The 25728-nt window shown below is 40.0% G+C and overlaps 2 protein-coding genes across 4 annotated transcripts in view; both read left to right on the top strand.

Annotated features, from left to right (window-relative positions):
- The window catches only part of rnf19b (ring finger protein 19B), a 40425-nt gene extending 24092 nt beyond the window's left edge, over positions 1-16333 (top strand). For both annotated transcript variants that reach the window (XM_074613962.1, XM_074613961.1), the window contains exons 3-10: positions 3481-3680; positions 7118-7262; positions 7425-7587; positions 11111-11225; positions 11717-11857; positions 11945-12134; positions 12764-12898; positions 13168-16333. In XM_074613962.1, coding sequence (XP_074470063.1) covers positions 3481-3680; positions 7118-7262; positions 7425-7587; positions 11111-11225; positions 11717-11857; positions 11945-12134; positions 12764-12898; positions 13168-13606 — 1528 coding nt within the window. In that variant the 3' untranslated portion in view covers positions 13607-16333. The remainder of the gene's footprint in view (positions 1-3480; positions 3681-7117; positions 7263-7424; positions 7588-11110; positions 11226-11716; positions 11858-11944; positions 12135-12763; positions 12899-13167) is intronic.
- Positions 16334-17712: 1379 nt separating this feature from the next.
- On the top strand, positions 17713-22648 carry ndufs5 (NADH:ubiquinone oxidoreductase subunit S5). Of its 2 annotated transcripts, none has more exons than XM_074613625.1 (3): positions 17713-17867; positions 20274-20494; positions 22449-22648. In XM_074613625.1, exons 2-3 carry the CDS (start codon positions 20279-20281, stop codon positions 22551-22553), a joined length of 321 nt encoding a protein of 106 aa, XP_074469726.1. In that variant the 5' UTR covers positions 17713-17867; positions 20274-20278; the 3' UTR covers positions 22554-22648. The 2 variants fall into 2 exon arrangements, with proteins under 2 accessions (XP_074469726.1, XP_074469727.1); XM_074613626.1 differs by having other exon boundaries at positions 17724-17881.
- Positions 22649-25728: the final 3080 nt, after the last annotated feature.

Genomic DNA, 25728 nt, shown 5'->3' with positions numbered 1-25728 from the left:
GAAGTGTCTCTGCAGGAATGCCAGTTCTTGTTTCATCTTGTCCCGAGAAAGCAAACTCCTGTCTCCTCTGATAGCCGTTAATTTATTCCGTCCTGAGAACGGGCCTGTCACGGTGTTGGAAGAGCTGGTAATGAGCGACATGTTGGGGCCGGCGTGTTGGAGGCGTGCCAAAACAATTATAAGTTTGTCATGTTATCACTTCTTCCACGCTCTTCTTCTTTTTTAAATAGTACAACTTGAACACTCGACTAACGTGCAGAAAACTGGCATCGTCTTTGTTTGTCCGGGCAGAAAAAAGGCAAGAAATGTTCAAATCCCCGTCTGCTTTTGTTATCACTCCTCCAACATGTTTTCTCCCACTTAGCTTGGTGACAGTATTTGATGACCGGCCTCCTTTGTTTGTTTTTTTTTAAAGTTATTTTTTTGGGGGCATTTTCCATTTTTATGACAGGACAGTGGATAGAGTCTTGAAAGGGGGGAGAGAGAGAGTGGATGCGGAAAGGGCCACAGGCCGGATTCGAACCCGGGCCGCCGCGGTCAGGACCAAGCCTTAATACATGGACGCCCGCTCTACCAACTGAGCCAACCCAGGCGCCCAACCGGCCTCCTTTGTGATTTCTCCAGTGATTGATAGTCTCTCTCTAGGTTTCTCTCTCTATCTGTAATTGCCTTTTTTTTTCTTTAAAGTTATAAGATGACACCCTTTTTGCTATATTTACCATTATTTGCTCAGCAGTGTGCTGGCCTAACTTCAGCACACAACAAAAGAATGGTTAGTCTGGTAGTGTTGCATTGAGAATATATATTCTTCATGAAGATTTTACCCCCACAGAGAACGCTAGATTAGCTTTGGGCCTGTCTATTTGATTGTTGGCAGGATATTTAAAAAAAACATCAGAAATTTCAATGAAGTTTGGTGAAAAGTTCAACCACAGGCTGAGGAACAAGTGGTTTGTTTGGGGGATATCTTAATGTTGCAAGATTTATGAACATTTCTGCTATTTTCTCATGATTCATAGCACTTTGTTGAATTAAAAAAAAAATGCATAAAAGAGTTCAAATTCAAATGACCTGCTGGTTGGACTTTTTTAATGCCTCGTCTCTAAACGCAACCTTTGTTGGGCTGCTCTCAATCACTCCATCACTGCTGGATTCACGCTCCTCTCTGTCTCCTTTCTCAGTATTGAACCTTGTGAAATCCATATTGATTGACCTCATCCCGTCTCTGTCCCCTCCTCTCTCAATGTTGTTACTAAGTGATTACGCCATTGATCAAATGTTCTCTCTCATCTCAGCCTGCAGAGAGCTTCCAGGCTCTGTAATGTGCCCATTAGTGGCCATATTGGAGATCTTCATCTCTTAGAAACTTTGGTTGAATTAACAGTTTTCTGCATTTCTAAAGTTACATCCCAGATATGTAACATGTCACATCATATGGTGGCAATGTGTATGTGATAACTGTTATACAGTGTGGAAAAGGGTCAAATTAAATAATCTAAGTTTAGAGGTGACCAGGGGTCAGAGAACCCCATATAAGCTTACCATGTTCTTATGGCTACTATGACAGCAAAAAGTGGAGATATCTCAACAATTATTGGATGGATTGTGGAATTTGGTACAGACATTCATAATGCCCAGAGAATTATTCTTACTGACTTTGGGGATCCCTGACTTTTCCTCAGGCGCCACAGTTTTAAGTGAAATGTCAATTATTGGATGGATTACCATGAAATTTGGTACAGACATTGATGGTCACATTTTTGACTCCTGTCCCATGCTGCATCTCTTTGGTGGAGAAGTTTATACTCTCGCAGAGCAAAGTCATATACATTTGGATTGTGAGATACAGCTAATATGATAGCTTCATCCATTTCAATCCCCTGACACTGGAATCATTTTCATTTGGTCTGAAATGTTGCTGTTATTTAATGAGGGTGTGATCGCGACATGGGCATTTCTTTGGAGTCCTCTTACCATCGGTTGAATGTCAGCCAAGAATTCACAAACTGTTTAGCTCTGGTTTGAGTGAAAACATATTTGACTGGAATATCTTTGGCACGCTAGACTTTATTAGCCTAGAATCATCTTGGTTGAGCTTACGAGCTGTGAGTGGCTGCCCTCAGTTTTAGATGTTTGGATGTAGATTCTCAGTTGGATCAGCAGTACTAACAACCCTTTCATATTTCTTTTGATCCAATGTCAATATCAGAAATTCTGCTTAATAAAGTGGATTAGGAATGAGTCCTAAAACCCGGAAATGGGTTAGCATTTTAGCATTTCATGTTCCCTCATCTGGAAATCAATGGTTTTTTTTAATGGGTTTTTAGTTAGATGCCTGAAATAAGGTCTGTGGTTAACGCAAGCTTTAGAGATTTTAACGTTTTGTTGTGCGATATAAAATACGTTAGTTAATCTCCCTCTCATGAATTTTTAAACTTTTATGTGTCTTAAAAAAGGCAGTTGCTAACAAGTGGCTAAATGAGACGACTAAACATCATCACACCGACTAGTCCGCCTTTTTATACTAGCGCTTATGCGACCGTGGTGTAATTTGTTTATAGCCCAACGTTAGCTTTTTACTTCTGCTGATTGCATTCACGCTTCAAAAATCATAAAAATGGCGTTAATTTGTGGAGATTATTTTACGGAACAAAACGTGTCTGTATCATAAACGTGTGTTTGCCACAGAGCTGATTTTCTGCAATTATCCAAAACCCATTGGAACAATCCCATTGGGTTTTTGCCGAGGGAACCCATCCCTGGAGCAATCTATGAAGCTTTAAAGATACAGTGTGTAGGATTTGGTGTCATCTAGTGGTGCGGTTGCAGATTGCAACCAACTGAATACCCCTCGGCTCACTCCTCCCTTTCCAAGACTGTGGTAACGTGAGCCGCCGAGTGCAAAACCGTGGTAACGACGTTCGCCTCGCTCAGAGGCCATCCATACCATAATAACACTACTTTAGGAACAACGGAAGTCAGACGGCGGCTGGCGGTACCACGGTTTGGCACTCTGCGGCTCACGTTACCACAGTTTCACAAGCGTGTTGGAGGACTACGGTGGCCTTCAGGTAATGTAAAAACGTGAAAGGCTCTCTCTAGAGCCAGAGTTTGGTTTGTCCGCTCTGGGCTACTGTAGAAAGATGGCGGAGCAACATGGCGAAGCAACATGGCGGACTCCATGAAGAGGACCCACTCCCTATGTAGATATGAAGGGCTCATTCTAAGCTAACAAAAACACAACGATTCTTAGTTTGAGGTGATTATACACTAAAGAAAACAAAACATATTTATTAGTATTATGTTTCATGTCTGCTAATAGATCCCCCTTAATCCTACATGCTGTTCCTTTAATATACTGTAGGGTTGTCACTTATTGCCTCATAATAATCAACAGTTTTGTCTTTTTTTCTGACTTCATCATTTCTTCAGTTTCCATATTATTGAACTGTCCTCTATTCGTCCGTCTCTTCCTGTCAGATTTGCCGTGATCGCCTCGGGCTGTGCCAGCTGTCCCAGGTTGGTGTGTCGCAGAGAGGGATGCGGTGCCGAGTTCTGCTACCACTGCAAACAGGCCTGGCATCCCAACCAGACCTGTGACTCAGCCCGCCAACAGAGGGCGCAATCCCTGCACACCCACAGCAACCACTCACCCAGCTACACACAGGAGCAGGGACCCGGTGAGTACACAACACACACACACACACCCCCCTCAGCCTCCCTGGAGAGTGACTGGATCAATAGTAACCACAGTCAAACACACACACTCACACATTGTGCAGATGTGTGTGTGCCTCTGTCTGGCATAAACAGTCTTCTCCTCCAGCATTTCCGACCTGAAAATATTCTTCACACCTCTGAGAACTCTCTGCCTCTCTGTCTGTCAGTCTTTATCACATGTCAGTCTGTCAGAGCGCTGAGTCAAACTCGTCTCGCGTCTGCTGTACCGGCTCCCCGACGTTCCCACCGCGAGCGGCGTTCAACCGAGCATGAGACACTATTTATATCACAGTTTCTCCTCTTGATAGTTTCCTGACGGCAGAGCCCTGCTTCCCGTCGTACAGCATTTTCAAAATGTCACCATAACATTTCTGTATCGAAACCTAGTGAAGTCAGATTATCAAAACGTGCGCTGTACAGTGTGATTTCTGTCCTCTTAGTCCAGTTCATCTACAGAATTACACTCTGTTAGTGCAGACCACATTTGTAACATCAGATATGTTCCATATTTTTTTTACTGTATTTGAACAGTGTTGCAAATAATCAGCTAAATATATGCCCCTGAAAAAACTCACTTGTGACACTTCGAAAACTGAGTTTTAGAACAGTCAATCGATTCAAGTAGTTAATCGCGATTAATCGCAAATGAATCGGATATTAATATTAATATGTTATATTAATATCACACATTTTTATCTTTTCAAAATGTACCTTAAATCAATAAACAACACAAAACAATTACACATATTGTCCAGTCACCCTCACCCTACGTTAACGCGTTATTATCGTGTTATCGCGTTATTAACGCGTTAACTTTGACAGCCGTATTTGAAACTAATCTGTATTGTAGATATTCAGGAACATACCCTGCACTTTTACACATTGACAGACATATTTTTAAAATGCTGAAGGGAAAAATGTGATGTTAATCATCAGCGAGCTTTAGAGGTGCTGGTAGGTAGATACCAGACAAGAGCGACAGGCTAGCCGTCTCCCCCTGTTTCCAGTCTTTATGCTAAGCTAAGCTAACTGTCTCCTGGCTGTAGCTGCATGTTTACAGCACAGACATGAGAGGGATATTGATCTCCTCATCTAACTCTCTGCAAGAGAGCAAAACAGTGTATTTCCCAAAATGTTGAGGTAGTCCTTTAATTTACTTGTTGTGGTGATGATAGATACAAACATCTCTACAAACATCCCTGCTTGTGCATGGAAACATCCTTACATGTGTGCGTGTGTGTGCATGTCTTTAATTCCATTTTGATTAAAAATCTATTAATTAAATCCCTCCAGCTGTCCTCAGTCTCTTCCCTCTCTGTCTTCCCTTAATTCACCACTTCTAGTCTGCCTCTCTCTGCCAAGTATTCATGACTGATGACAATCCAGAAGACCCAAACTGACTCATAAAAAAATCCAGGCCGCTCCCTCTCTGTCTGTCTGTCTGTCTGTCTGTCTGTCTGTCTGTCTGTCTGTCTGTCTGTCTGTCTGCCTGCCTGCCTGCCTGTCTGTCTGTCTGCCTGCCTGCCTGTCTGTCTGTCTGCCTGCCTGCCTGTCTGTCTGTCTGTCTGTCTGTCTGTCTGTCTGTCTGTCTGTCTGTCTGTCTGTCTGTTCATACCTGCTGATTAGTCAACGGGATATAGACGGCTATAAGGGGACAGGTGGAGAGAGAGGAGAAGAAATGGGAAGGAAAGAGAGATAAGATAAGAGCAGAAGAAAGGGAGGACAACAAAGTGTGTCAGCAGAATGCAGAAGTACACAAAAAATAGCAACTACACACACACACACACACACACACGCACACACACACACACACACACACACACACACACACACACACACACACACACACACAGAAACAGACCTGCCAGAGTCTCTTCGAGTTAAAATGCCAAAATGCCCTTTAAAGAGCAGACAGCGTTCCCAGCATCAAACACACACTAAATTGAATTTTTTGTTGGCTTCTTGGCCGTCTCTCTTTTAAAATGCATTAGAGGACAAACTGATCCATTACTCTAATGAGCTTTGATTTAGTTGCCAAGAGAAGGGGGGGGGTAAACTAACTAGATGGGATCATTGTTTCTCTTACATTTCAGATACATTTCAAATCTGAATCTTATGCATTCAAGGACTTTTTGGGGGATTTCTTCTGTTTTGGAGGGATTTTTAACCTTCTTTTGATACTTTATGAATATATTTACATTCAGATTAAGTGTAAAAGGTGTTATCATTTTTAGCCAGATACAAAAATGTGTGTTTCAAGAGATTAATAATATTTCAGATTACCTGAGGGATTTAAATATATACTCCTTTTTTACTCAATTTTATTGAACGCCTTAAAAACCCAAATGTTTCAGAGTCATTGCTGATGTTTTGAAATGACATAGTTCACAGCTGAGTTTCACAACATCAGTGAGTTGGGAGGACACTTTCAGGGGATGTCGACTACTTTAATGAAGTCGGGGACTGGCAACATTTTGAGAAATGCGCTTATTCACTTTCTTGCTGAGAGTCACTGTAGATGAGACGATCGATACCACTCTCATATTTGTCCGATAAATATGAAGCCAGCAGCTGGTTAGCTTAGCTTAGCATAAAGAAACAGGGGGAAACAGCTATCCTGGCTCCGTCCAACAAAATCCACATACCAGCTAAAGCTCACTGAATAACACCGTCAATCTTGTTTGATTCATTTGTACATGAATCCAAAGAGTAAAAATGCCAAAACGTGGTCGGCACTTAGTGTAAACTTGCCCCTGTTTCCAGTCGTTATGCTTCCAGCTTCATATTTACTGTACAAACAACGAGGGTGGTATCGATCTTCTCATCTTACTCTTGGCAAGAAAGCAAAGTTTCCTACTGTGTCAAAATATTCCTCCACAACTCTTTAACGGTGTGCAGAAAAAGGAAATTAAAGAAACAAATGTCATTTTAATCCTTCATGTTAGTGATGTTACGTGCTGTGCCGAGGCTTCGGAGCGTGTGTCGAGTAATCCAGGAAGTTTTCTGTGAAACGCGTATCGAGGCTTGTATCGTTTTAGACCAATGACGTCCATGAAGACGCCCGAAGCCGAAACACAGTTGAGAACGTATTAATCCTGAATAAAAACAAATAAAGTCTCCCTTCTATCATTTTCATGTAGTTATACAAGAACAATCACTGCCCGCTGCCCGGTTAAACCACTGCCTCACATCTGTAATATATCTGCCTCTTTTACACTTGACCGACAGGTGGTTTCATGTGCACATGAAGTCCAGATGAAGCCTCGTGAAATGAACCCTTTTTGCAAACCAATTTGTTGGAGAGCTTCAGTGCCTCATTGAGCTTCATCTCACCATCACTACTTCATGTCTTGTTATGAGTGATGTCACTAAGTGCTAAACTTCCTTGTGTCCCCAGCTGATGACATCAAGCCCTGCCCTCGCTGTGGCGCCTACATCATCAAGATGAACGACGGGAGCTGCAATCACATGACCTGCGCCGTCTGCGGCTGTGAGTTCTGCTGGCTCTGCATGAAGGAGATCTCCGACCTGCACTACCTCAGGTACCCAACTCTCTTATTTCACTTTTTATATCAGCTCTATGTTAGACTTTTGTTACGTTTCACAGATGTGAAACTGTAAACTAATTAGTGTTCCTCTCTTCCATCTCCCGTCATCCCTCGTCCCTCTCTTCTTCCCTCCCTCTGGGTTTTCCCTTCCATCAGTCCATCTGGCTGTACGTTCTGGGGGAAGAAGCCGTGGAGCAGGAAGAAGAAGATTTTGTGGCAGCTGGGCACCCTGATCGGAGCTCCAGTTGGCATCACCCTCATCGCAGGCATCGCCGTCCCCGCCATGGTCATCGGCATCCCCGTTTACGTCGGCCGCAAGGTGAGAAACCCGCAGAGAGGAACAAGCTTCAGCTAATGAATGCAGTGCTTTGACCTTTAAATGATCGTGTCATGGTTTCAAGATTTAATACTCGAGAGAAAACACAAAAATGGAAATGGCTGCACATTTTGTTATTTAAAACATAACTGCAGATAAATCAATGTTTTCACCAGGATCAGATCGGCTGCTGTTTTCTCCTTTTTTCAGTTTGTTTTTTTCAGTTTGTTTTTGTTGGTTTTTCATCAAGTGTACTGTTGACTTTTTTCTTTTTCCTCTGGTTTGTTCAGTTTTCAGTTCAAATGATTAAAGTACACATTGACCTTGTTTAAAGTCCACAGTTTAAAGCTAAATGGTCCAAAAGAAAGGCTTTACATAAAATATAATCTAAATATATATATATATATTTATTTATTTTTTATTTATTATTTTTTTTTTAATTCTTAATTAGCTGTTTACGTTTTGGTGACTTGATTGATTTGGATTTTCTGTTATTTAATTTTTTGTTAGTGATTACAAAATTTTACTTTTTAAGACGCACTTTCAAACTAAATCCAACATATAAATTGAAAAAATTGTGAAAAGGAAATAGGAATAAGAGACCATGAGGGGACTTTTTAAAGGGGAACACCACCGAAATGTAGAATTCCAATATGTTACTCCCATGGCCGAGGAAAGTTCAATCAATATTAGTGAACATGAGCTCCTCTCTCTCAAGGCCAGAAACCAGAGAAGTAAGTCTCAATGGGAGACTGATTTAGTTCTCTTTTTATACTCAAAATTGTAGAGTTCTCAGTAGTGAAACAGAAAACGTCCCCGTATACTCAGAACATTCCCCTGGTTGCTCTATGTGTCATCTAGAACATCTCTCCCCATTCATCGTCTATGGAGCAGCTCCACACTTTATATCCTATGACATCACAAGTTTGAGCTTTAGCACTCTAGTTTATGGATTTGTGAGAGAGTTGTTCATGTCTATTAATATTTTTGGACTGTCTTCGACCATAGGAATAACATGTATGAATTTTGTAAATGTGTAGTTCCCCTGCTGATTATGAAACTTTGTCTTCATAATCTTGATCTGGCACGTTGTTATCTTTCTATAATTCTATAAACATTAGAAGTTCACACTGATAGTAACAAACCTTTCCTGAAGCTGTCCTTCACACTGAGTTTCACTGTGTTTAATCTCTCTGGTCAGTTCACTTAATGTTTATCTTCAGCTACAGAAACCAGAAGCGGAAAACCTCAGCGTTGTGGCAACACACACAAATAGTTTACAGCTCTGCCACAGTCATTCTTTCACAATCCTCCTCCTCTGGCGATTATCTGGAATTTATGACATTGCAGAATAAAAAAGGTTTCTGAGTTTCAGTAAGCCACCCTCGTTTTTTGACACAATGTTAAACGTTTTCTAGGAATAACAGAAAGCACTCTCAGTTCCTCTGAGTACCACAAAACGGTTTCCATTCACACTGACCTAAAGACAGACTTCACCACTTAAAAATTAAAACCTTTGGAGGACAGAGTTTTGGTTCAGTTTGGGTCCTTAAAACATCTCAAATTGTCTAAATTGAAGGTCTTTAAGTTATTAAAGCGTCTTAAATGTTTTAAAGAATACTTTAAGAAACGTTTGCAGCTTTCTTTTACGTTTTATATGAGGTGTTTTTGACACAAGACAGAGATCCTGTCAGATATTTTTAAATTCAGGGATATATATTTGGGTATTTGGCTGCACATTAGCATTCTCTAGCACTCTCTTATGGATAACAGTGGAACTGCACGTTTAAATTGAAGCCTGTTGAAGACAGGCACAGTGGGAAGAGTTGCACGTGGTTAACTAGTTGGATTAACTGGAGCCTCAGATACAGCAGCTCACCCACACATACTGTGTTTGTTTCCTTCATGTTTAAACCTGCCCAGGTGTTGAGGAGCTTTGGTCGTCTGAGTCAGAGAATTACTGACTGAATCTTTCCACTGAGAGAAGTGAAGCAGATCTGTTTCTCTACGACAAGTTATGACTCGGGCTGTAAATCGATAAAAATAGTTAATTGTGATTAATCACATGATTGTACATAGTTGATCACAACATTTTTACCTGTTCAAAATGAACCTTAAAGGGAGATTTGTCAAGTATTTAATCCTTTTATCAACATGGGAGTGGGCAAATATGCTGCTTTATGCAAATGTATGTATATATTTATTGCTGGAATCAATTACCAACACAAAACAATGACAGATATTGTCCAGAAACCCTCACAGGTACTGCATTTAGCATAAAACAATATGCTCAAATCATAACATGGCAAACTGCAGCCCAACAGGCAACAACAGCTGTCAGTGTGTCAGTGTGCTGACTTGACTATGACTTGCCCCAAACTGAATGTGATTATCATAAAGTGGGCATGTCTGTAAAGGGGAGACTCGTGGGTACCCATAGAACCCATTTACATTCACTGATCTGGAGGTCAGAGGTCAAGGGACCCCTCTGAAAATGGCCATGCCAGTTTTTCCTCCTTAGAACGTTATTTAACCTCCTTCACGACAAGCTAGTATGAGTATAGGTTAGGTATAGGTATTTCTTAGGTTTTTCTACTTCCATAAACCAGTGCCTTCACTCTAGCTATAAAACTGAGCCCACCACAACATAAAAATGTCGTGTCCTTGGTATTTTTTTCTGGGAATTTATCGGTTTTAACAACCTCAGGAGGAGTTTACATTCTACAAATACACACAAGTTACACAAGAGTTTTAGTTTCTTTTACAATGATTCTGATTTCATAATATATACTTCAAATTTGCCTAAAATACAGCTGGATTCACCATTTTCGCTATAACATTCCTGACAGTGTGGCGATAGCTTTGAAACAGTATATAACTAAAAAACATGTGAAGAATTAAATAAATAATCAAAAGATTTTACAAACTTTTTGTGGAGGAATTTATTTGGGCTTCTCTGCGGCCTTGATAGAGTCTGAAGGAAACAAAGAGGGCGGCTGCAGGGCACGGGACCAAACCATTTTTCTTCCCTGCTCTGCTCGTTCAAAACTGTTTTTAGAAGAATACATTTTTATTTTTACTTATTGGCTATATATGACAACATAGACATCAAAACCATACCTTTTGTTCCTGGTAGTTCATGCACCAAGCTAATTCAAGTCATCTGTAATCCTGTGGATGTGGTTAAGGCTGACAGTGTTTTTGAAAGAAATTTGAAACAACATAAACCAAATAACAGCTATCGGCTACAATGGGTGTTCATTTGAACATATATTACTTTAATGGCAAATAATTAAGACACTAATCATGTGTTTTATACTGTAATTAATTGGTGAGTTGTCATCAGGATAATTATTTAGAATTACTTAGCATACCATGGAGTGCTGAAGTGAATCATCAGCCAGTGACACACATCTGTGTTCTCGTCATTTTAAATTCAACAAAGGTCCGACCTTTAACCTCCATCCTGCCCTGCCCATGTTCAGCTGTAGCTCTGATCTCTCCCCCTCCCTGTCCTCTGCTGCAGATTCACGCCCACTACGAGCTGAAGAAGACGTCTCGTCACCGGAGGAACCTGGCCATCACGGGAGGCGTGGCCCTGTCCATCATCACCGCCCCTGTCATCGCAGCTGTCAGCGTCGGTAAGGAATTCGACGAAGCCCGCCGTCTATTATGCACCGTGACTCTCACAGGCTGACAGCCAAAACACAGTTTGTTTATCCTCGTCTAGACACACTAGGAGAGAGCTTCTTTACAACATGATAAATACAGCATGTTTTCGGGGGATTTATGCTTTTATGCAATGAACAGCATAATGATAATAATACATTTTAGAGATGCAGACTTGAATCACTGAATATTTTTACTCTAACAAATGGATATGCAGATATTTTTTTATGTTTCTCTTCTTCTCTTTCTTGCTTTATCTGTGACTTGATTCTTGAACTTTACTGGGATTATACAGTATACTCCAGAGCAACAATTAGCCAGAGCACAGATTCAGACACAAAGTTATTCAAGGACACTCGAATCTTTTTTCTTCAATGTCCTCTCTGAAGCTCAAAAACATTCATTACAAACAAGATCACATACAAATTGGCTAATCAGTATTTCTGTTTGTTTTCCTTGTCAGGTATCGGTGTGCCCATCATGTTGGCCTACGTGTACGGCGTGGTGCCCATTTCTCTGTGTCGAGGAGGAGGCTGTGGCGTCAGCAGAGGGAAGGGACGAGGTGTACGCATCGACTTTGATGAGGACGACGGTCCGATCACAGGTGAGGACGCTAAACATTTCCTGCACAGTGGAGGAGCAGGATATTATTTACCAGATCTCAAAGAATATCTCGTATCTGATCCAGCAGTGGCGGATGCGTGGCGAGCCCTCAAGTCCCCGAGCCTCGGCGACAGCAGTCTGGACGGTGCGGTCAGCGGTCTGAGCACCACCTCCCCCAGCGAGGGGCTCTCCGTGGCCCCGGGGATGCTGGGTGACACACCCCACTTTAACACCCTGGCAGGCGGCGCCCTGGGAAGCCGCACCGGCAAGTACAGCAGGTGAGGAGAAGAGATGAAGTCACTGAGCCACGCTTCGCTCAAGTTGTTCAAGATTTACAGATTATCCCGATAAAGCAGAAAGTTATTCATAAGGAAAAACTGGCATGACCATTTTCAAAGGGGTCCCTTGAACTCTGACCTCCAGATCAGTGAATGTAAATGGGTTCTATGGGTACCCACGAGTCTCCCCTTTACAGACATGCCCACTTAATGATAATCACATGCAGTTTGGGGCAAGTCATAGTCAAGTCAGCACACTGACACACTGACAGCTGTTGTTGCCTGTTGGGCTGCAGTTTGCCATGTTATGATCTGAGCATATTGTTTTATGCTAAATGCAGTACCTGTGAGGGTTTCTGGACAATATCTGTCATTGTTTTGTGTTGTTAATTGATTTAAAATAATAAATATATACATACATTTGCATAAAGCAGCATATTTGCCCACTCCCATGTTGATAAGAGTATTAAATACTTGACGAATCTCCCTTTAAGGTACATTTTGAACAGATAAAAAATGTGTGATTAATTTGCGATTAATCGCCATCAACTAAGGACAATCATTAATCGCGATTAAATATTTGAATGGATTGACAGCCCTGACTAATATGAGTGTTTGTTGTGGTCCAGGCTGGAGGTGCAGGCGGGGGAGCTGGCTAAAGAATCAGCCCAAAGGGAGACAGGCAGCCTGGGAGCAGGGAGCGACTGTGCCAGCACCCGTGGAATGGCCGGATCCATCATCTCGTCCTACACACTACCTGACAGGTGACACTTTTGTCTTCTTCTGTGGTGTCTTGTGTCTTTGTTTCTGCTTCCTGTTTTTTCTTCCTCACACACTCTGAGACTTTTGTTAGTTGTATATTTATGGGTTGCTAATTTCAAAAGTCAAACTACAGTTGAATACATTTCCAAAATAATCCAGCAGAGTACAAAAGTGGCTGCAAGTCTGCTTCCTCATCTGTGTGTCCGTAGATATCTGTATCTCTGTAGTTTGAACATTAGACTGACTGCTTGTGAATCCCGTGTCTCTGCAGGGAGTGCACCAACCTGGAGATCCAGGTGGACATCGAGACCAAACCCAGCCATCTCTGCCTGACCAGCGAAGAGGACCTAACCCCGCACCCAGACTCCGCTGCCATGGCGACCGTCTCAGGCGTGGAGGAGCCTCAGGACTGCAGCTCCAGGAGGGGCGAGGCTTTGTCCGGCTCTGTACTGGGACTTTCCCCAGGATGTTCAATCAGGGAGGGGCTCAGAGACGTCACCCTGGCTCAGCCGGAGAGCATCCGCAGCGACCTGGAGATGTCGGACACTCAATCGGACGACATCGCCGAGCTGACGTCAGACGACTGTGACTCGCCTCACCCGAAGAGCTGCCACCTGGCGGCCGGCCAGCAGCCCCCCTCCTGCCGAGCCCTGAACCCTTCCGAAGGCCTTCACTGTCCCGCAGACAGCAGCGTCATCCTCTACGTCTGAGAGAGCAGCGGCTCCCGGGATTGCACAACAAAAACGAACCAATCCCCAGACAGTTCCACCACAGCTCTCCTTTACTTCATAGCTTTTTTCTCTTTTGTCATTTCTCGTTTGCTGCTTTTGCGACTCACAGACGCCGTCTTAAACACAGACAGGGTTCGTTTACTTTCGTCTGTCTGTCTGTCTGTCTGTCTGTCTGTCTTATCTATCTACCTGTCAATCTCCTCACTGAGTACATTGTCAGGGTTCTACCTCTGAGATTTATAAGATAATGATTTATGTTTACTCCTTGGTGCAAAATGCCTTGGCTACTTAAGCAAAAAGAAAAAAAGAGGTACACATTTTCCACAAGGAATATTGCAATTATGAAATTATGAAATAAGGTGAAACGTCACCGAGCACAGCAGAGGGGAAATAGATGTTAGTTGAGGACGAAGGGGATGTTTCTTAAAATGTGTGAATGAATGTGGACTTTGTACTCAACTATCGTGGCTTTATTTTCTTCTTTTCCTCTATTTATATTCAGATGACCATGAAATTGTATCATTTGCTGCGCGCATGAGTCTGCATGAGCCGTGCCTCGTGTGAAAGGTATCAAAGGGCAGTGAGTTTCTGTTACACTGGTGGAAGGAGGAGGAGGAGGAGGAGGAGGAGGAGGACACAAATTAAGAGTTTAGTTTTACAGAAATAAATGATTGAGTTCTGACAATGACGATGCGAGGCCAGAGGGAAACCATTCTATTATATTCTTATCTGTGACAGTGGAGAACCTTTTTCACTCTCTGGACATTTTGAACAGTTAGGGACAGTCCAGTATATAAAATAGGTTAGTCCTTCTGTTTTGCACTGAGATGTACATCAAACAGACATTTAACACTTCATAAATAATCCACCGGGAAACTAATATAGATATATAATGTTAATCTGGAAAATGGAAAAGTCCTGCCGGTCTTCTACGATAACTGTTTTGGACTTTCTGTAATCTTCAGTTATATGGTGAAGAACCTACTTGAGACAGTTTTGTAGAGACTGCCTGGAAGCGATCACCTTCTGGTGCTTGAACTGTCTACATACTAAAATTTAGAAAAAGCTATATAATAAACAAAGAGAAATAAAATAAAATAAACAAACATGTAAGGGATAATGTACAGCGAGCCGGTCGTTGTGAAATAAAGGGTTTATTTCACAACAAAGACCCGTTCGCTGTACATTATCCCGCTTATTACACGGCTACATATTTAAGAAATCAATAGTTTGACACAAAAACTGTCTGCCAGAATCCGACATCAGAACTGTAACCATAGCAACGGTCTGCTATAAAGAAATGACAGACTGTAGAACACAGTGATTGACCAATCAGAATTGAGTATTAAACAAAGCCGTGTAATAAGAAAAAACAGCAAAACAATTTCCGACTTAGAGTTAGGTTCAAATTTATTAAACCAACAACTCATTTTTCAGATCAGGTCTATTAGTTAGCAGTTCCACCAAAAACACATTTCACCTTTAACTTTTTAGATGAACACCTTTCAATAAGTGATTTAGGCCCCTAAAAGGTGAAATATTTGACAGAAAAAACAGCAAAGATTCAGTCCAATGTCCAAAAAAAACGAATAAAATGAAACTGTTAGAAACACTGAGAAAATACCCAGTGTAATTTTCCAGATCTAATTGCTTTATTTCTTTGACCAACAGTCCAAAAACCCCAAAGACAACCACTTTACTATCATACATGACAAAGAAAAACAGCAAATCCTCACTTTGGAGAAGCTGGAACCACTTGAATGCTGTGAGTGAGTGAGTGAGTGAGTGAATGAATGAATGAATGAATGAATGAATGGACTCCTGATGAATGTATTTGTCCCACTTTGTTTTTTGAATGAGCACTTGTGCACTTTATCTGAATTTACCGTATTTATCTTCTTCTTTTTTGTTGCTTTTCATCATTTTTTACTACGACTGACTTGAGTTGCATACAAAAGTCTGTGGTACAACCAAAATAAATCAGCTACCAGAAGGCCTTTTATGTTGGATGTATAAAGAAGAGTTTGGCTCCAAAACATCATATAACCACACAATCAAATGCTTTGTTTATCATTCAGTATTTTTAAATGCAAGTGTTTTTATCAGTGATCCAAGGACTGTAACTATCTTATTTTTCATATTTTACTCCCATTAGTTTGTCCTCTTTTAAAAGTCTGTTTCACTTTCGGAGCCAAACACTTCACATATTGATGCCGATAAATCATACTCACTAGCTTTCTTAGCTTTGTATCACCTCTGTGCTTCAGTTTAAAAAGGGGTTCCACCAGGTTTTCCTTTCATCTGCAAGGAATCGACTTGGGAACCTTTTTTCATCTCAGAGTAGCTTAATGGATTTAGCTGCTTCTATAACTCGGCAGTGCTGTTGTTTGTTCTGCACTCACCACTTGTTTCTGCCTGCCTGCCTGTGAGAAAACACACGAATGTACCACGGACGGAAACTTCCTGAAAGAGTCTGAATGAGTGTTAATGGAAATGTCCCATTAAGAACACAGGTGGTCCGGTCCTTATCTGAAAAGGTTTTAGAGTATATAGATAGCAATATTTAAGTGTTATTATATTGTTTGTGTATTTCCTGTCACTGTTAAAGCCCTGCCCTGTGTGGGGTTGGACATGCAGGACTGTGAAAGACAACTTGTGGACATTTGGGGAAAAAAATAAATAAACACAATCTGATGTTGCACCAAAGCACCGAGTTGTTGTCTGTTATGCTGTGAAAGAGAAAAACCAATGAAAGCTGTTAAGTTTTGGGTCAGACGCAATGAATGAATAGCATCATAGTAACGGAAATCATTCATAAAATGTTGCATATTTAAGCAACCAGAGAAGTCAAAATCTTTGTAAGAAAAATGATTCCACAAAAAAGTTTGATGTGTAATTTGGGCTGCTTTTCCACACAGTTTATTTCAAATTAAAACTTGCCGTATGTTTAAAAAATATATACTCATTATTTGTGTTGAAATTAAACATAAATATGCACATTTGTCCACAAGAGACGCACTGGTAAAAAAATTATCCATCTTTTTTGGATTCCTTAAAGATTCAAATGTATAAATGTGAATGGGTAAAGTACTAGATTACTTTATATACATGAAGCAAGTGGTTATGTACAGCATATGCATGTATACATGTGTATATAAAGTATACACATGTATCAGAATCAGTAATACTTTATTGATCCCCGGGGGGAAATTGGGGCGTTACAGTTGCTCTTATACAGACATAATAAAATGCTAGAAAATATAAGTAAGTAATAAAATAAAAAATAGGAATATAAGAAATATGATATATGTACAAATATTTGCATTAAGATGTGCAATATATAGCATATAACCACAATGCAAATAAGTAAATACAAAATACTTATAAGTAAATAAAAGATGCTGAGAAGTGGGATCTATTAAGTGTGTTGTATATAAAGTATAAACATGTATACATGTATGGGGGGTACTATTGTGAGTACAATTTTTAGGTACTTGTACTTTACTTGTTTATTTCCATTTTATGCTACTTCCAATACTTCTACTCCGCTAAATGTTTAAGGCAAATAATGTACTTTTTACTTCACTACATTTATTTGATACATTTAGTTACTAGTTACTTTACACATTCACATTATTAATGCAAAAATATTATGAACAAATAAAATGCGATATATTATTATAGATTAAGGTCTATATAAAGTCATTACAATTGGCACCACCTTTACCAGATGCATTTAAGGGATAGTACATTAATCTATCAATAATTATAACCCAATAATATATACGATTCTGAAATGAGACATTCTGCATAATTAGGACTTTTACTTTTGGTACTTGAAGAATATTTTAATGTTAAGGCTACTTTTGTACTTTTACTTAAGTCAAATGTTGAATGCCGGACTTTTACTTGTAACAGAGTATTAGTACACTGTGGTACGACTGTGACGTGAAATGATGTGAGTAGACTTCTTCCACCTCTGTGTAGCTGTAGTTTTATAAGTACTTCAGTGTATATTGAAGCCAGTAGGCTTCGGTTTAATACATCCATGGCGGTGATGCGGTAACCATGGAGGTAACCATGGAGGTAACCATGGCGGTGATGCGCCGTTAAGAAACTCTCCACAGCACTGTCGCGTCTCTTCACGACACAGCCTCTCATTTTACGGTCGTGTTTTGGTCAGCCGTAAAGAGAAACTTGTGGAGTCGGAGGAAGGTTAAAGTGAATCCTACTGAAGACGGTAAATATAACACGGTAAATACACACCGTTTCTGCTCTATGTCGGTGTTTGAACAACGCGTTACTCACAGTGAGCCGGTAGAGAGCTGATCTAGTGACCGTAAAGAGCAGCAGACTGAATAGTGTAGAAGGAGAGCGGCCTGTAGTTACTGAGGTTAGCAGGAACAAGCTAGCATTGAAGGAGACTCTCTGATCTGACAGGACGTTAGCATAGTAAACATCCAGGATAACACAGATCTGACCTGATCTACACTTACAGGAAAGTGTTAGTTAATATGGACATGTATTGACTCTAATGTCAGATAGATCTTTCACATTGAGGTGTTGTTACAGGGAAGGTTAGCCAGCTAGCTGCTAGCTAACGTTACCTGCTAGCTAGCTGTTAGCTAACTAGCTAATCGATAGATCAGACATCAGTAGTATCGGATCAAAGAGTTGAGTGAATCTATTATGGACATTAAATAGATTATACTTATACTGTTTTTAGATTGGATATTCTACCCTGTTATATTGCTGTACTAAACTATATATGATGTTATATTATCACTACCTTTCACCGTTTACTATATCTCAGATATCCACACTGAGAGTAGATAGAGTGCAGGACAGTAGTATACATAGAGGTGTATATATATACACCTCTATGGTCAGTACATAGAGGAGGTATATATACACCTCTATGGTCAGTACATAGAGGAGGTATATATATACACCTCTATGGTCAGTACATAGAGGAGGTATATATATACACCTCTATGGTCAGTACATAGAGGAGGTATATATACACCTCTATGGTCAGTACATAGAGGAGGTATATATACACCTCTATGGTCAGTACATAGAGGAGGTATATATACACCTCTATGGTCAGTACATAGAGGAGGTCCCAGGAGCAAAACTAAAAAATTAATATAAGTTGCAAACAACAATATACAAAAACAGGTACAGAACAAGATACAAGATAAGGTACAAACATATAGTGCAATAATATAACCATATAAATACAAGTAGGGTAAATATGAATATATATAATGTAAGTAATTGTAAAGTGATGTTTCAATATACCACAGTCAACACGGTTTTTGTGTTCTAGAGGATATTTATACCACATATATATATATATGATTACATTAAGTAAATATGAATATGATTACATTAACATATAGAATAATAGGGTATATATTATTCTATATGTTAATGTAATCATATTCATATTTTTGCATTATATTCTATATTAAATTGACATTACATTTATATCTTGATAGACAAACACTAAGTGCTACTTAATGGTATCATCAGTCTGGTGTACACTGTTAACATTGACTTACTGACTGCTGCTATTAATCACCACCGTCACTTGCAATTTTTGTCTCCAGATGTTCTTGAATAGTTTTCTATTTTTTATTTGTATTCTAATATTATTTGAGTTTAGTTTTTGATATACCTCTTAATATGTACGATTGCTATCCTTGTGCTGCTGCAACAACCACATTTCCCCCCTGGGGATCAATAAAGGTTTATCTTATCTTCTTTATCTATTTAATAATTTTGTGCATGTACTCTTTGTATAATGCACAATGTCAACAATAATTTAATTTATGTTTTACTTCCATTTCAGTCAGTAATGTAGTGATGCGGCGGTGAAACAGACAGCACTCTGTGTTATGTTTTTTAGCTGCCAGGACAGCTGTGAAGACAAGTTCTGTCCTGTGTCGTGTTGCACTGTTATTCATAACTTCTTGTTTGTGTATATAGTTATGATTTACAAAACATAATGTGTAGAATGTGCAGACATATTATGCAAAGGTGTTTTCCTGCTAAAAGCCTTAATTATTACTATTAACTGTAACCCTTATGGGAAAGTCTGCAACTGCCAGACCTCCATCAGTCCATCTGTCTTCTCTTACAAACAAATAGCAGTTTTAAGAGCAGGTGTCTTGAAATGGCTGCAGCCTTTGGTAGTAACCCACAATGTGGTTTATTTCTTGCCAACAAGGATTCAATCAGACCAATTATCAAATGGCATTTTGAGTTGAAATACAGCAAAACATATCAGACACAAAACAAGTCTTAATGCTGAAATATACAATTTCCTTGAAACTTTCCTTTAAACTGCAACAAGTTCCTTCCTTTGCACGGGAGATGTACTCTGGGGTCTAAGTAATGCGGTGCTCTATTATCAACATGATTTACCACTGCTGTATCTGAGGCACTCGCTGGTCATGTTTGTGGTCAAACCAGTATTTTTCTCAGCTGTTCTCACCCTTTAACATCTCTTGTGTTTCAGTTTTTCAAGGCTAATGCTTCGCTCTATTCTGCCTTCCTCTAGTCTGTGTGTTCCCTCTGTCTTCTCCACTACGTCCCGTTTCACTCGTCTTTCTTTTATCTCCGTCTCCTCCTCCGTTAGCAATCATGCCGTTTGTGGACCTTCAGTCGCGGCTGGGCGTCAACATGGACGGCTGGCTGCTGCTGCAGAGCGGTCAGCAGCCCCACAAGAGGGCGTCGCGCTGCCACGCCTTTGAGAAGGAGTGGATTGAATGTTCCCACGGCATCGGGCAGACCCGCGCCAAGAAGGAGTGCCAGCTGGAGTTTGAGGACTTCTACGAGTGCATGCACAGGCAGAAGACAGTAAGTGTCTGGGTGGGAATGCTCAAGGACTTCTGTGTGAATCCAGGATGCACACGGAATGTTCGGTTATGTTCGGTATTGTGTCCTTTGTGCATGTTGGAACTGAGCTCTCTCACTATAATTTGCCACAAGTGGAAACATTAATCAATATGCCAACAGGCAATGAAAGTTCATGCTGTGAACACAACTGGGACAACTGCTTTTAGCAGCACTTGCTGTTTGATAATGGGACTTTCTGTGAAATAGATCTGTCCATCACTTATTGACCCGCTAAGATATTGACACAATGGCAGAACAAAAAGAAAAAATGCTATTAATATTCACTTTTTCCACATTTTATTGTTTCATTGAGAGAAATTCCATTGAATCATAGTAAATGTAATCATATCTCGAACTCTTTCTGTTGATCAGTGTCAAAAATCCTACTTCCATCCACTGTGCTTCAGGTTATAGACCCCGTATCATAACTTGTAGGGCATCACTCAAGAGTTTGCCTGCATCATTTGGGTCTGCATATAAAGTAACCGTGCTGCTTACACCATCTAAGCGTGTTTGCTTCGGTTCAAACTAGGGCTGTCAATCAATTAAAATAGTCAATCACGATTAATCGCACATTTTTATCTGTTCAAAATGTACCTTAAAGGGAGATTTGTCAACTATTTAATTCCCCTATCAACATGGGAGTGGACAAATATGCTGCTTTATGCAAATGTATGTATATATTTATTATTGGAAATCAATTAACACAAAACAATGACAGATATTGTCCAGAAACCCTCACAGGTACTGCATTTAGCATAAAACAATATGCTCCAATCATAACATGGCAAACTGCAGCCCAACAGGCAACAACAGCTGTCAGTGTGTCAGTGTGCTGACTTGACTATGACTTGCCCCAAACTGCATGTGATTATCATAAAGTGGGCATGTCTGTAAAGGGGAGACTCGTGGGTACCCATAGAACCCATTTACATTCACATATCTGGAGGTCAGAGGTCAAGGGACCCCTTTTGAAAATGGCCATGCCAGTTTTTCCTCGCCAAAATTTAGCGCAAATTTGGAGGGTTATTTAACCTCCAAATTGAGCCCGCTACAACAAAAATTGTAAGATGCGTTAAAGAAATTGGTGGCGTTAAAACAAAATTGCGTTCACATTAAATGAAATTGCTTGCAAGTTTCTCATGAACTCAATAAGAAAGTATTTGATGTAATTGCCTCCCAATGGCTTAGAGCCCTTGTTTGGCAGTTGTCATTTCTGTTAACGTAAGCAACATTAAACCGCCTAATTCTTGCATAGAGTTTGGTGTGAAGGATTGTAGGGTGGAAAAGAAGGGATCATGTATCAAATAGGAATAAAAAACAGTTTACAAAGGTAAAAATGACTAGAAACTAATAACAGAAGTGTGTTCAGAAAGAAGACTAGGCCCCATGTCTAAAGTGAGGTCAGTCTTGATGGCTGTGCGTGTCAGCAGAGGAGAGATGGACAGATGCACCGTCTGTTCACTGTGAATGTGCTGCAGCAGCAGGAACTTCCTCGCCTCGGTCCAGACGCCTTGATCTGCCCGTCAGCCACGTCTCTGAAGTGCTGATTTAAGATGAATGTTAACTTCAGAGTCTGACATGAATCTCCCATCCATTGAGGATGTATTCAGCTTGAAATGTTAGTTGTTGATTTTTCTTTGTGAGCAACGAATATGATTCGGACGGAAATCTGCATGTTTACAGCACAGAACTGAGGAAGGCGAGCTGTTCTTCGGTTTCTCTCAAATTCACGTGGTGAAAGGAGTAAAAAAAGGTGTTAAATTCACTGCTATCTTTGGCTTTGTCCTCTTTGGGAATAGACAAAGAGGGTGGTAGACAAAAGGTGGCGGGACACAGAACATTCTCTTGAATGACTATTTTCCTGTTCTTCTGCCTCAACGTTAACCTCTTCTTCTCCTCTTCCTCCCTGCAGCACCAGAGGCTGCATGCGATCCGTCAACAGCGTGACAAGATGGTGAAGGAAGGGACCTACACACCGCCACCCTGCCACTCCGGCAAGGAAGACCAGTCACCATGAGGGAACGCGCAACTGTCCGCAGTTCTGTTCTTGTTTATAGTAAATCAGATATCGCTATTTCCTGTTCCTCTGTACAAATAAATGTTATCATGGAATATCTTCTTCTAGTCTTTTCCTTCCTTGTCTTCTTCTTCTCTCTTTTTACTGTGCACACAGATGTGTGTAGAAGCTAAGAATGAAAACATGTATTATTAATATTATAGGTTTATAAGAATTGCACAAATCTCAGTACTACTATACAGTGCCGTAATACATTTGCCCCCTTACTGATTTCTTATTTTTTTGAAAATGTTTCACACTTAAATGTATCAGATCATTAAACTAATTTTAATGTAAGACAAAGATAACCCAAGTAAACACAAAATGCCATTTCTAAGGCTTTGGGACTCCAGCAAACCACAGTGAGAGCCATTATCCACAAATGGAGAAAGCTTGGAACAGTGGTGAACCTTCCCAGGAGTGGCCAGCCTACCAAAATTACTCCAAGAGCGCATTGACGACTCATCCAGGAGGTCACAAAAGAACCCAGAACAACATCTAAAGAACTGCAGGCCTCACTTGCCTCAATTAAGGTCAGTGTTCACTATTCAACAATAAGAAAGAGACTGGGCAGAAATGGCATCCATGGGAGAGTTCCAAGGCGAATACCACTGCTGACCAAAAAGAACACAAAGGCTCGTCTCACTTTTGCCAAAAACCATCTTGATGATCCCAGAGACTTTTGGGGAAATATTCTGTGGACTGATGAGACAAAAGTTGAACTTTTTGGAAGGTGTGCGTCCCGTTACATCTGGCGTGAAACTAACACAGCATTTCATAAAAGAACATCATACCAACAGTCAAACATGGTGGTGGTAGTGTGATGGTCTGGGGCTGCTTTGCTGCTTTAGGACCTGGACGACTTGCCATAATTGATGGAACCATGAATTCTGCTCTCTACCAGAAAATCCTGAAGGAGAATGTCCGGCCATCAGTTCGTGACCTCAAGCTCAAGCGCACTTGGGTTATGCAGCAGGCCAATGATCCGAAACACACCAGCAAGTCCAACGCTGAATGGCTTAAAAAAAACAAAATGAAGGTTTTGGAGTGGCCTAGTCAAAGTCTGGACTTAAATCCGATTGAGATGCTGTGGCATGACCTTAAACAGGCCGTTAATGCTCGAAAACCCTCCAGTGTGGCTGAATTAAAACAATTCTGCAAAGACGAGTGGGCCAAAATTCCTCCACAGCGATGTGAAAGACTCATTGCCAGTTATCGCAAACGCTTGATTGCAGTTATTGCCGCCAAGGGTGGCGCAACCAGTTATTACGTTTAGGGGGCAATTACTTTTTCACATAGGGACAGGTAGGTTTGGATATCTTTTTTCCCCCTAATAAATGAAATCATCATTTAAAAACTGCATTTTGTGTTTACTTGGGTTATCTTTGTCTAATATTAAAATTTGTTTGATGATTTGAAACATCACACAGTGTGACAAATATGCAAAAAAATAAGAAATCAGGAAGGGGGCAAATACTTTTTCACGGCACTGTATATACTTTTCTTAAGAAGTAAAAATGTGTTAAGTCATTTGCAGTAAAGTGATATTGTTGGAAATAAGGTACTTTACTGGAGTATTTCCATTTTATGCTACTTTATACTTCTACTCCACTATGTCTCAGAGGGAAATATTATATACTTTTAATCCACTACATTTATTTGAGAGCAATACTCAAGAAGATTTTACATAAAAAATGTATGATAATGTATCTAAAATATAATTAGCTTACCCTCCAGCAGTTACAGCATTAACACACTGCTTACACATTAGTGCATCACTAATAATAATCTGATAATAATATATATACTAGTATATCAATCACAGGGACTATTTTTGCTTTTGATACTTCAAGTACATTTTGTTAAAAATACTAACATACTTTTACTTATGTAACATAGTAAATATAGTACTTGTAATGGAGTATTTTTACAGTGCGGTATTGCTTTACTGTTACTTTTAAATATCATGTTGAATCATCTGAATGCTCCCTCCATCACTACACACAATATATAAATAGTAAAAGTATATAACATTTGCGTAAACATTAGCAGACCAAACTTAATGTTGTGAAAATGCGCCCATAAAACAGCTGCTTGATACTTCTATTTATAATGATGCTGAATCCTTTTATACTGTTCTTGTTGTTATTGTTTTTAAGTTTTAAAGTGTTTTATGTGTTTAAAGCCTAATGTCTGTAGGCCCCAGCTGTTATCAGAATCTGAAATATTTTATTGATCACCGGGTGGAAATTCAGGCATTACACTTGCTGTTATATAAACATAAGAAATGTAAGAAAACAGAAATAAAGAATTATGTAACATGTAAATTATGTACATAATGCTACAATATAAACAAAATATATGTAAACAAATATAAATACTAAAATTAAAAATAAGATGAGAAAATAAAGAATATAAAACATGAAATGTGTACACATATTTGCATTAAGACATGCAATATTTACTATAGCATGTAACCACAGTGCAAAAAAATTAAATACAAAATGCTGAGAATTGGGATCTATAAGTGTGTTAAATATAAATGCCAGAATGGTATAAATAAGAAATGAATAAGAAAAATTATTTAATGTACAGTATAAATGCAGAATTAATGACATTATAGCACAACTTATTGTACAGTTAAGTCAGTAAGTAATCAGTCGGTTAGTAATTATTGGCCCGATTAGTGAATCGATAAATACTAAATGCCCAAAATGCTCCATGCTTGCGTTCCAATAAAAAAAGGCAGCAGATAATGGAAACCAGACATCCTGTGAGTGATGACGTGCAGCAAATCAACAGGTTTTACTTAATAGCCTCACCACAGCTGGTTAACTACCCACTGGTGAACGATTTAATGTCATTCCTCCAGCTGTGGTCTTCATTCAGGGCATTGTGTCCAGCTGTGCGTCTGCTGTGAATGGAAGTTTAACTACTGTCCATTTTCTTAACCCGCTGACCTAATTTGAGTAAATCGTTAAATGGATTGAGGGAGTAAACGGTCCCGAGGGACGGCTGGACCACTCCGAAGAGAGACTGATATGAGTGCATGCTCTTTGACATCTTCAATTCAATTAGCAGCGTTTAACTCTGAATGATGGGATTAGGAGGTTCTATGAGGTTGCCACAAGATGGA

Source organism: Sebastes fasciatus, chromosome 17 (assembly GCF_043250625.1).
Source record: "Sebastes fasciatus isolate fSebFas1 chromosome 17, fSebFas1.pri, whole genome shotgun sequence".
Taxonomy (NCBI): domain Eukaryota; kingdom Metazoa; phylum Chordata; class Actinopteri; order Perciformes; family Sebastidae; genus Sebastes; species Sebastes fasciatus.
This window is presented reverse-complemented; position numbering and strand designations above follow the sequence as displayed.

Bases quoted from the DNA above. Each gene is read 5' to 3' on its own strand.
- ndufs5 (XM_074613625.1), top strand. From the start codon at position 20,279: ATGCCGTTTGTGGACCTTCAGTCGCGGCTGGGCGTCAACATGGACGGC. The intron at 20,495-22,448 runs GTAAGTGTCTGG...TCCTCCCTGCAG, and splicing joins GCATGCACAGGCAGAAGACA to CACCAGAGGCTGCATGCGAT.